This window comes from Pristiophorus japonicus, chromosome 11 (assembly GCF_044704955.1).
Source record: "Pristiophorus japonicus isolate sPriJap1 chromosome 11, sPriJap1.hap1, whole genome shotgun sequence".
Lineage (NCBI taxonomy): Eukaryota > Metazoa > Chordata > Chondrichthyes > Pristiophoridae > Pristiophorus > Pristiophorus japonicus.
The window spans coordinates 65,994,636-66,007,092 of NC_091987.1; the positions used below are offsets into that span (position 1 = coordinate 65,994,636).

General features: G+C 42.0%; 2 protein-coding genes across 4 annotated transcripts in view; one reads left to right on the plus strand and one right to left on the minus strand.

The window, feature by feature from the left end:
- Nucleotides 1-8,045, minus strand: part of nme7 (NME/NM23 family member 7) — a 337,368-nt gene extending 329,323 nt beyond the window's left edge. Inside the window, exon 1 of the mRNA XM_070893470.1 lies at nt 7,950-8,045. Within this exon, the coding sequence (XP_070749571.1) occupies nt 7,950-7,952 (3 nt within the window). The 5' untranslated portion in view covers nt 7,953-8,045. The remainder of the gene's footprint in view (nt 1-7,949) is intronic.
- Nucleotides 8,046-8,247: 202 nt separating this feature from the next.
- Nucleotides 8,248-12,457, plus strand: part of blzf1 (basic leucine zipper nuclear factor 1) — a 28,914-nt gene continuing 24,704 nt past the window's right edge. For 2 of the 3 annotated variants that reach the window (XM_070892934.1, XM_070892936.1), the window contains exons 1-2: nt 8,248-8,411; nt 10,296-10,370. In XM_070892934.1, coding sequence (XP_070749035.1) covers nt 10,358-10,370 — 13 coding nt within the window. In that variant the 5' untranslated portion in view covers nt 8,248-8,411; nt 10,296-10,357. The remainder of the gene's footprint in view (nt 8,412-10,295; nt 10,371-12,457) is intronic. The other variant, XM_070892935.1, reaches the window with a different exon arrangement.

A 12,457-nucleotide genomic window follows, 5' to 3' on the forward strand; every position in this document is an offset into this window, starting at 1 on the left:
CATCCTCCTCCATCACAGTATCCAATTTTCATTAAAAATTCACAAATGACTCCAGGGATTTTACCACCACAATCTACCTGTTTATCATTCTGCATTGCAGAATTTTCTGATGAGTCCCAGTTTGAACCTGTGGCTCATTATCAAAATAGTTAATACAGCCCAATGTCTGAATATCAAAACAGGACAATAGCCATTGGAGAGCAGAAAGTCGAACAGCTCATTCGTAAGCAAGCTCAGCATCATCTTCATAGGAATACTAGACAACAGTGAGATTAAACTGAATGTCATTCCCCATGTACATCTGATTGATTTTTGAGTTAACAACAACTTGTATTTACATAGCATCTTTAACGTGGTAAAACGCCCAAAGGCGCTTTACAGGTGCATTATCAAACAAACTTTGACAGAGGTACACAAGGAGAAATATGGGCAGATGATTGGTCAAAGAGGTAGGTTTTAAGGAGCGTTTTAAAGAAGGAGAGGCGGAGAGGTTTCGGGAGTGAATTCCAGAGCTTAGGGTCTTGGCAGCTGAAGGCAATTGTGGAGCAATTGAAATTGGGGTTGCTCAAGAGGCCAGAATTAGAGGATCGCAGATCGGAGAGTTGTGGGGTTGGAGGAGATTAGAGATAGGGAGGGACGTGGCCATGGAGGAAAACAAGGATGACTTTTATAAAATCGAGGCGTTGTTTAACCGGGAGTCAATGTAGGTCAGTGAGCACAGGGGTGATGGGTGAACGGGACTCGGTGTGAGTTAGGACATGTGCAGCAGAGTTTTGGATGACCTCAAGTTTACACAGGGTAGAATGTGGGAGGCTGTTCAGAAGTACGTTGAAATAGTCAAGTATAGAGGTTAAAAAAAGGCACGGATGAGGGTTTCAGCAGCAGATGAACGGAGGCTGGGGTGGAATCAGGAGAGTTAATTCTCAATCTAGCACTGCTGAACATCCAAAATAAGTGAGGAAGAATCCAAACTCCCACATGCAAATATACCTCCCGTGGCATTTCTCACATATACTAGACAGGTAGACAGTGCAACAAGGAGATAGAGTGGTAAGTGATAGATATGAAATCTTGGCAGTAAAGGAAATCATTTTACCTGCTGGGAAAGACTTTTTAGAATAATGGATATAACATTTTAAATAAATGGGCAGGGGACAGAGTGGATATATGGGATGAGGGTTACTGCTCTTGCAGAGGATAAACAGCAAAATAGAAACATAGAAAATAGGTGCAGGAGTAGGAGTAGGCCATCCGGCCCTTCGAGCCTGCACCACCATTCAATAAGATCATGGCTGATCATTCCTTCAGTACCCCATTCCTGCTTTATCTCCATACCCCTTGATCCCTTTAGCCGCAAGGGCCATATCCAACTCCCTCTTGAATATATCCAATGAACTGGCATCAACAACTCTCTGCGGTAGGGAATTCACAGGTTAACAACTCTCTGAGTGAAGAAGTTCCTCCTCGTCTCAGTCCTAAATGGCTTACCCCTTATCCTAAAACTATGTCCCCTGGTTCTAGACTTCCCCAACATCGGGAACATTCTTCCTGCATCTAACCTGTCCAGTCCCGTCAGAATTTTATATGTTTCTATGAAATCCCCTCTCATCCTTCTAAACTCCAGCGAATACAGGCCCAGTCAATCCAGTCTCTCCTCATATGTCAGTCCTGCCATCCCAGGAATCAGTCTGGTGAACCTCCGCTGCACTCCCTCAATAGCAAGAACGTCCTTCCTCAGATTAGGTGACCAAAACTGAACACAATATTCCAGGTGGGGCCTCACCAAGGCCCTGTACAACTGCAGTAAGACTTCCTATGTTGGAATCAATCATTAAGGATGAAATAGCAGCACATTTGGAAAGCAGTGATAGGATCGGTCCAAGTCAGCATGGATTTATGAAGGGGAAATCATGCTTGACAAATCTTCTGGAATTTTTTGAGGATGTAACTAGTAGAGTGGACAGGGGAGAACCAGTGGATGTGGTGTATTTGGACTTTCAAAAGGCTTTTGACAAGGTCCCACACTAGAAATTGGTGTGCAAAATCAAAGCACATAGTATTGGGGGTAATGTACTGACGTGGATAGAGAACTGGTTGGCAGACAGGAAGCAGAGAGTCGGGATTAACGGGTCCTTTTCAGAATGGCAGGCAGTGACTAGTGGAGTGCCGCAGGGCTCAGTGCTAGGACCCCAGCTCTTTACAATATATATTAATTATTTGGATGATGGAATTGAGTGTAATATCTCCAAGTTTGCAGATGACACTAAACTGGGTGGCGGTGTGAGCTGTGAGGAGGACACTAAGAGGCTGCAGGGTGATTTGGACAGGTTAGGCGAGTGGGCAAATGCATGGCAGATGCTGTATAATGTGGATAAATGTGAGGTTATCCACTTTGGAGACAAAAACACAAAGGCAGAATATTATCTGAATAGTGGCAGATTAGGAAACTTCACATTTATCCACATTGGCACTCCACTAGTCACTGCCTGCCATTCTGAAAAGGACCCGTTAATCCCAACTCTCTGCTTCCTGTCTGCCAACCAGTTCTCCATCCATGTCAGTACATTACCCTCAATACCATGTGCTTTGATTTTGCACACCAATTTCACATGTGGGACCTTGTCAAAAGCCTTTTGAAAGTCCAAATACACCACATCCACTGGTTCTCCCCTGTCCACTCTACTAGTTACATCCTCAAAAAATTCCAGAAGATTTGTCAAGCATGATTTCCCCTTCATAAATCCATACTGACTTGGACCGATCCTATCACTGCTTTCCAAATGTGCTGCTATTTCATCCTTAATGATTGATTCCAACATTTTCCCCACACTGATGTCAGGCTAAAATAGTCTATAATTACCCGCTTTCTCTCTCCCTCCTTTTTTTAAAAATGGTGTTACATTAGCGACCCTCCAGTCCATAGGAACTAATCCAGAGTCGATAGACTGTTGGAAAATGATCACCAATGCATCCACTATTTCCAGGGCCACTTCCTTAAGTACTCTGGGATGTAGACTATCAGGCCCTGGGGATTTATCGGCCTTCAATCCCATCAATTTCCCGAACACAATTTCCCACCCAATAAGGATATCCTTCAGTTCCTCCTTCTCACTACACCCTCAGTCCCCTAGTACATCCGGAAGGTTATTTGTGTCTTCCTTTGTGAAGACAGAACCAAAGTACTTGTTCAATTGGTCTGCCATTTCTTAGTTCCCCATTATAAATTCACCCAAATCCGCCTGAAAGGGACCAACGTTTGTCTTCACTAATCTTTTTCTCTTCACGTTTCCGGCAAGCGTCCTCTCGAACTCTATTTTCCCCCTCTTAATTAAACCCTTTGTCGTCCTCTGTTGTATTCTAAATTTCTCCCATTCCTCCGGCTTGCTACTTTTTCTGGCTAATTTGTATGCCTCTTCCTTGGATTTAACACTATCCTTAATTTCCCTTGTTAGCCACGGTTGAGCCACCTTCTCCGTTTTATTTTTACTCCAGACAGGGATGCATAATTGTTGAAGTTCGTCCATATGATCTTTAAAGGTTTGCCATTGCCTACCCACCGTCAACCCTTTAAGTATCATTTGCCAGTCTAATCTAGCCAATTCACACCTCATACCAAAGTTACCTTTCCTTAAGTTCAGGACCCCAGTTTCTGAATTAACTTTGTCACTCTCCATCTTAATAAAGAATTCTACCATATTATGGTCACTCTTCATAAGAACATAAGAACATAAGAATTAGGAACAGGAGTAGGCCATCTAGCCCCTCGAGCCTGCTCCGCCATTCAAAAAGATCATGGCTGATCTGGCTGTGGACTCAGTTCCACTTACCCGCCCGCTCCCCATACCCCTTAATTCCCTTATTGGTAAAAAATTTATCTATCTGTGATTTGAATACATTCAATGAGCTAGCCTCAGCTGCTTCCCTGGGCAGCGAATTCCACAGATTCACAACCCTCTGGGACCTCCCAAGGGACCTCGCACAACAAGATTGCTAATTAGTCCTTTCTCATTACACATCACCCAGTCTAGGATGGCCACCTCTCTGGTTGGTTCCTCAACATATTGGTCTAGAAAACCATCCCTAATACATTCCAGGAAATCCTTCTCCACCGCATTGCTACCAGTTAGGTTCGCCCAATCAATATGTAGATTAAAGTCGCCCATGATTACTGCTGTACCTTTATTACACACATCCCTTATTTCTTGTTTGATGCTGTCCCCAACTTCACTACTACTATTTGGTGGCCTGTACACAACTCCCACTAGCGTTTTCTGCCCTTTGGTATTCCGTAGCTCCACCCATACCGATTCCATATCATCCAAGCTAATGTCCTTCCTTACAATTGCATTAATTTCCTCTTTAACCAGCAATGCCACCCCACCTCCTTTTCCTCTCTGTCTATCCTTCCTAAATGCTAAATACCCCTGGATGTTGAGTTCCCAGCCTTGGTCACCCTGGAGCCATGTCTCCGTGATGCCAATTACATCATATCCGTTAACTGCTATCTGCGCAGTTAATTCGTCCACCTTATTCCGAATACCCCTCGCATTGAGGCAGAGCCTTCAGGCTTGTCTTTTTAACACACTTTGACCCCTTAGAATTCTGCTGTAAAGTGGCCCTTTTTGTTTTTTGCCTTGGGTTTCTCTGCCCTCCACTTTTACTATTCTCCTTTCTATCTTTTGCTTCTGTCTCAATTTTATTCCCCTCTGTCTCCCTGCATAGGTTCCCATCCCTCTGTCATATCAGTTTAACTCCTCCCAAAGCGCACTAGCAAACATGCTTGTTTCCATATCATCTATTGAATAGTACTGTTCACAGCAAGTTGAACCATATATCAAGCTTGTTGATGTCCATATATTGCAAGTTCTCACTCTCCTCTAATTGTCTATGTATGTTCTGTTCGTGTCTGTATCATCTTTTCCCTCTCTATGCTCTTTTATAATTCAGTGTGCTACAGAACTATAGCAGAAAGTCATGAAAAGTGGTAGCACTACATTCCTCTGCATCTGCTGCCACAACTGCACACCTCAACTGCTACTCATCACAGGAATTTTCAATGCATTCTGAAATGGAATGTTGTGACCAAACATCAGTTTCAATACACAGGTATAACACACATGCCTACAGCCATCTATATATTGAAGAGGTAATAATATTTTAGGAAAATACCAAAGTAGTAAATAATGAGGATAATAACAGACTTTGAGGACATAAACAGACTGGTAAAATGGGCAGACGCATGGCAGATAAAATTCAATGCAGAGAGGTCGGAAGTGAATTTTTGAATGAAGAATGAAGAGATGTAATATGAAGAAAATGGTACAATTTTAAAAGATGTGCAGGATCAGAAACACCTGGGGTTGTTTGTACACAAATACTTGAAGGTGGCAGGACAAGTTGAGAAGGTTGCTAAAAAAAAGCATATGGGATCCTTGGTTTTATTAATAAAGGAATAGAGTAAAAAAGCAAGAAAATTATGCTAAACCTTTATAAAATTTAGGCCCCAGCTGGAGTATTGTGTTCAATTCAGGAAACCACACATTTAGGAAGGATGTCAAGGCCTTGGATAGAGTGCAGAGGAGATTTACTGGAATGGTGCCAAATGATGAGGGACTTCAGTTATGTGGAGAAACTGGAGAAGCTGGGGTTGTTCTCTTTAGAGCAGAGATGGTTGAGAGGAGATTTGATAGAGATGTTCAAAATCATGAATGGTTTTGATACAGTAAATAAGGAGAAACAATTTCCAGTAGCAGGAGTCAGTAACCAGAGGTCACAGATTTAAGGTGATTGACAAAAGAGCTAGAGGCAACATGAGGAAGCATTTTTTTTTTAAACACAGTGAGTTGTTGTGATCTGGAATGCGCTGCCTAAAAGGGTGGTGGAAGCAGATTCAATACGGACTTTCAAAAGGAAATTGGATAAATATTTGAAGTGAAAAAATTGACAGGGCCAAGGGGAAAGAGCAGGGGAGTGGGATTGACTGGATAGCTCTACCAACGAGTCAGCACAGATACGACGGGTCAAACGGTCTCCTATAAGAACATAAGAAATAGGAGCAGGAGTAGGTCATTTGCCCCTCGAGCCTGCTCCATCATTTATTAAAATCATGGCTGTTCTGGTCTTGGGCTCAGCTCCACTGAACTGTAACATTCTATGATTTCATGTCAGAAGAATTTACTAATGTCTATGATGTTTCAAAAAAGGCATAGTGAAAACTTCATATTTGGAGGTGGGTAACTTGCAATAACAACTTGTATTTAACATACTGAAACATCCCAAGGTGCTTCACAGGAGTATTATGAGATAAGAAAATGTGTCACCAAGCCACACAAGGAGAAATTAGGACAGGTGACCAAAAGCTTGTTCAAAGAGGTATGTTTTAAGGAGCGTCTTGAAGGAGGAAAGAGCGATAGAGAGACAGAGAGGTTTAGGCAGTGAATTCCAGAGCTTAGGGCCTAGGCAACAGAAGGCATGGCCACCAATGGTTGAGCGATTATAATCAGGGATGCTCAAGAGGGCAGAATTAGAGGAGTGCAGACATCTCGGGGGGGGGGGGGTGGGGGGAGGGCCGGAGGAGATGGGTGAACAAGACGGTGCGAGTTAGGACACAGACAGCTGAGTTTTGGATCACCTCTAGTTTACGTAGGGTAGAATGTGGGAGGCCAGCCAGGAGTGCGTTGGAATAGTCAAGGCTAGAGTTAACAAAGGCATGGATGAGGGTTTTAGCAGCAGATGAGCTGAGGCAAGGGCAGAGACAGGCAATGTTAAGGAGGTGCAAATAGGCGGTCTTAGTTATGCTGCGGATATGTGGTTGAAAGTTTTTCAGGGTCAAATATGACACCAAGATTGCGAACAATGTGGTTCAGCCTCAGACAGAAGTTGGGGAGAGGGATGGAATCAGAAGCTAAGGAACAGAGTTTGTGGCGGAGAAAACAACGGCTTCGGTCTTCCCAATATTCAACTGGAGAAAATTTCCACTCATCCAGAACTGGATGGATCGAGAGAAGTAGTAGTGAGGTAGAGCTGGGTGTCATCAGCATGCATGTGGAAACTCACACCATGTTTTCAGATGATGTCGCCAAGGGGCAACATGTAGATGAGAAATAGGAGGGGGCCAAGGATAGATCCTTGGGGGACACCAGAGGTAACAATGTGGGGGCAGGAAGAGAAGCTGTTGCAGGTGATTCTCTGGCTACAATCAGGCAAGTGCAGTTCCACCCAGCTGGACGAGGTGGAGAGGCTTTGGAGAAGGACAGAGTGGTCAACCGTGTCAATGGCTGCAGACAAGTAAAGAAGGACAAGGAGGGATAATTTGTCTTTGTTACAGTCACAGTTATTTGTGACTTTCACGAGAGCCAGTTCGGTACTGTGGCAGACGCAGAAAACGGATTCAAACATGGAATCGCGGCAAAGATGGGTATGGATTTGGGAGGCTACAACGGGTTCAAGGAATTTGCAGGGAATAATAATCAAAGTTTTAAAATGAATGCACATTTAATTTCTATAAACGTGTCCTGTTATATGTGCAGCAGTAGACTGCTTAAAAGTTTAACGCTTGTATACTGTAGCTCGTTTTGGAACTAACAGATTTATTTTCCCGATACAGTAAAACAAATAAACTAAGAAAACAAACAATCCTACAGGAAGTCATCCTTCCCCATTTCCAGACAGGCGACTTATGCTATCGGTGCCCACTGTGCTGTAAGAATATTAGCTGTTGTATTTTTACAAGAGCACTAACACTTATCAATTAAACTCCAACCAAAAAGATAACCCCTTCTGGCTTGCAAGGGCAAAAGAACCAGGGTCCAACTAGAGCCCAGGTCATCCCTAATTATAACAGGACTTGTCGAGTTTCTGTTAGTCACTCGGGAGATATACACCACACCGTGTGACGGAAACAAAACCTGCACTCGCATCACGATCCGTGCCGAGTACGCGGCACTCACCATGTTTAACGTGCCCCCCCCGAACCTTCCTTGCTCACAAACCCCCGGTCGCTCAGCCGCTTCCTCTCGTTTTATTTTGTTCAACTGAACGCGCCTTATCCCATAGCAACGGCGCGCGCACAAATTGATTTGAATCCAAATATTTTATTTAAATTGAAGCACTACGTTTTATTTAGTTTCTTACTTTGTGATTTTATAAGATTTGAAACATGCGGTAATATTTTAAAATCAAAAACAATGCAATTTTTGAGGAAGGAGACGACGAGGTCAAAGGTGAAACGGGCAGCGATGCCGGAAGTTCTCTTGGTTGCCAGGTTGGCTCAGGATCCGTTTCAGGCTGACACGCAAGGAAAGAGCTGTCATTTCGGATAAGTGAGCTTCGAGACCGGCAGAACTATTGCTAGACGTGTTTGCGTTTGGGTTGATTTTTTTAAATTATTAAATGGAAACCATTTCTCGAGTGTAAGTGGTAAAATGTAAATAAATCGAAGGAAAGCTCTGCTACCTCCGCTTCAGGGGTAGACTCGATCCCCAGGCCTCTGTAAATTCATTTTATCTGTAGACGTTTTGGTGCTTCTCAGTTGTGCATAAACTCCAAAATAACCTCAGAGCTGTGAACATCGGAAAAATATTAGGAGTGGCATTAATAAGAGTCAGACTAAACTCTCATTTAGAACGTAGAAAGTTTGCCAACAATGATTTTGAGCATCCGCAGCTTTTGTTGCGGATGTAAGAATACATTCGCCAGTTTTTAAATTAGTAATTTTTCTAGATAGCTGTTGAGTCTGTATGCTCTTGTGCTGATTTCCCCATACTGCTGTTGCACAATAGACGTTATTATAAAGCTCAAGTGATTCATTTTTTTTTTGTAAATGCATCAGCACTATTGTATGATGATCGGATGGTTTAAGTTACCATATGCAGTAAATTACAGTGGCAGGACGCAGGGATACCGTTTTATGTTCAGTGGTAATTTTTCGTTATTTTTTTTTCTTGTGATTTGGCACCACTGGCAAGGCCACATTTATTGCCCATCCATAGCTGGCGTGAGGTGGTGGTGTTGGGTCTTCTTGAACCATTGCAGCTGTTTGGTAGTTGAAGATTGGGGGAGATGGCTGGACTTCCTATTTGTTTGAGATGCTTGATATTTGGCTCTTGTTTAAAATACATATATGCTTTTTGAATGTTACAATTTAAGTGTTTTGGAGTTTAAGTTCTGTTGGGCTGCTTGTTGCAAAACTGTTTTTGAGTAGCTTTACAAAATATCCTGAGTATTGTAGAATTTTGAATAAAATATGGCTATTTGGTCCATTATGTTGCCCAAGCTGTCTGAAAGCACTATCCATTTAGTCCTATTTAAAATCTTTTCACTTCCTTTTAAAAATATTATAATGAATTCTGTATCCACAATTGTTTCTGGTTGGACAATGCATTTCCAAACAGTATTTTTTTGTTAAAAATTCTAACCTCTCCCTTCCTTCTTTTGGTAATGATGAACTTATGCCCTCTAACTACCAACTTGACCATACAGTGGAAATAGTTCTTTCCTATTTACTTTATCAAAATCCTTCATCATTTTGAACAACTGTATCAGATCCCCTCTTAACTTTTGTTCTGATGAAAAGACCCAAGTTTCTCTAGTCTCTTCTCATACCTAAAGCCTCACATCCCTGCTGTCACAATCAAACTCTACTGTGCCCTCCTAATGACCTTGGCATCCTTCCTAAAGTAGGGTGCCTAAATGGAGTCATAATAATCTAACTTTGACCTAAGCAATGGTTTGTATAGATTTAGCATTAAATCTTTGCATTTAATACTCTCTATTTCAATTTATAAACATAGGATTCCATTTACATTTTTCAGCTTTATGAACTTGTACTTCCGTTTTTAAAGATTTGTGTATCTGAATCTCTAATTATCTCTGCCTTTCCAATCTTTTTAAAGGTTAACATTTAGTGAATATTATTTTTCCACCCAAAATTTTGCACCTTACATATGTCCACATTACATTTGAGCTGCTGTTTTAAATAAGTGTAATATAGTCAGCTAATTTACATATAAATTACCACAATAATCTTATCCATTCAAGTAATAAAGACCTATAACAAATAAAAATGTTGATGGCTTCCAGCTGTCCTCCATTTCTAAAACTGTGATTTAATATGTTTTGGGTTAATTTAAATAAACAAAGACTGCTTATGAAACTCTTGATATACAATTTCTGTTTATTCATTGGTTGTCCCATAGTTGCAGTATTTTAGGGTTACTTAGAATGATTTGATAAACCATTGTTTGTGTGCTGTTCTGGCGACGTGTCTGAAGAGTAATTGTTGTATTTTTTTCCAGATGAAAATTAGTGACAATTAAAAATTCAAAACAGCTTCGAGAATTTGGCATCAGTTATCAGAATGGAGAATAAAGGTATTTTAATAATGTTTTTTAAAGAAATAATGAAATTCTTTCCAAATCAGTTTTATTTAAATTTATTTGTATACAAAGTTGCAACAATGAATTAGGTGTAGGAGGCCCTGAGTTATCTTTAATCCATGGTGTCCATGTTTGTCACTTAACTCCTGACCTTCATTTACTTTGTATTAGATGCGCAATATACTTTATACATACACAAATGGCTGACATTGTAACATGATGGGTAAACTGCTCCAGCAAGGCTACTGTATCAGCAATGAAAAATTGAGATAGAATTGTTTCATGCAGGATTAAATAGGAAGATTGAGACTGGCATGATTTCTCTCCTGCTCCATCTTTATCTAAGTAGCTGTCTTAGCTCAGTGTTGTACTACACTCCAAAAGTAAAGCTGTAAAGTACTTTGAAACATCCGGTGATTGTGAAAGGTACTATATAAATCCAAGTCTTTCTTTCTGTGTTTCTTTCTTTACTCTCTCCTTGAGTCAGAAGGTTGTGGGTTTAAAACCTCTTTCAGACAACATTTATCCCTAAGCCAGTGCCACTAAAACAGATTATCTCATCGCTGTTTATGGGACTATGCTGCCACAGTTGCCCCAACAGTGACTACATTTTTATTTTTAAGTACTTCACGGCTACAAAATGCTTTGGGACATTAACAGCACTATGTATAGGCAGTTCTTTCTTTCTCATGGATTAATACTTAGACTGTGGCTTCAATCTGCCATAAGTCTAAAACTGGTTTAAAACAAATGTATCAGGATTAAAGAGTTGAAAACATATAAATATCATATTTAACTTTTTATATTAATAGTGAAGGAGAAAGAAACTTGTATTTATACAGCACATTTCACGACCTCAGGATGCTCCAAAGCGCTTTATAACCAGGTGTAGTAATTGTAACATAGGAAATAGGAACATATAAGATAATGAGGGGGCTCGACAAGGTAGATGCAGAGAGGATATTTCCACTCAAAGGGAATACTAGAACTAGGGGGCATAGTCTCAGTTTTAAATGGGCGACCCCTTATTCTGAGATGAGGAGGAATTTCTTCTCTCAGGGTTGTAAGTCTGTGGAATTCTCTGCCCCAGAGAGCTGTGGAGGCTGGGTTATTGAATATATTTAAGACGGAGATAGACAGATTTTTGAGAGATAAGGGAATAAAGGGCTATGGGGAGCGCGCAGGGAAGTGGAGCTGAGTCCATGATCAGTTTAGCCATGATCTTATTAAATGGCGGAGCAGGCTCGAGGGGCCAATTGGCCTATTCCTGCTCCTATTTCTTATGTTTCCTCCAATCCAGTTTCCATGCCTGCCACAGTACAGAAACGACTCACATCAAAGTCACAAATGACATCCTTTGTGACTGACAAAGGCAAACTATCCCTCCTCGTCCTCCTTGATTTGTCTGCAGCCTTTGACACGGTTGACCACGCTATCCTTCTCCAATGCTTCTCCACCGTCATCCAGCTGGGTGGGACTGGACTTGTCTAGTTCTGTTCTCATTTATCTAATCATAGATCATCATCATAGGCGGTCCCTCGAACGAGGATCACTTGCTTCCATACCAAAAGGGATGTGTTCATAGATGTTTCAATGAAGGACCCGACATTCCAGTCCTGAACTCCAGGGGTGGAAGATGCCTGTGCGTGGATTTTTTTAACGTGTGGTGACCGTTGATCATCAGCCACCACACGGGCTTGACAGAGCTAGGCCTTTATCCAGTGGCAAGGGTTAACCAGGACAACTGGAGAACTGCTCTGCTGCACAGACCTAGTGCGCACACAAATCGCAGTGTGGGCAGGTCTGTGCTGCCTCTGGGCCCTGCCGATGTTCCAGCCCCCACTCTAACTGGCGACCTGGGCATTGATGACATCACCCAGTCACCCAACTCAAAGTCGTTGCACACTTGGAACAACTCGTGCTGGAAGCTGTCGTGGAATGCTCCAGCTCTTTATACTCCCGACCTGCGGCAGTGTCCTCTCACAGATCGGAGTGGCCCACGATGTTGCAGGGGCCCGGCGTTCCAGCTCTTTTTACTCCCGACCTGCGGTGTTGTCCTCTCGCAGGTGTGAGTGGCCCAC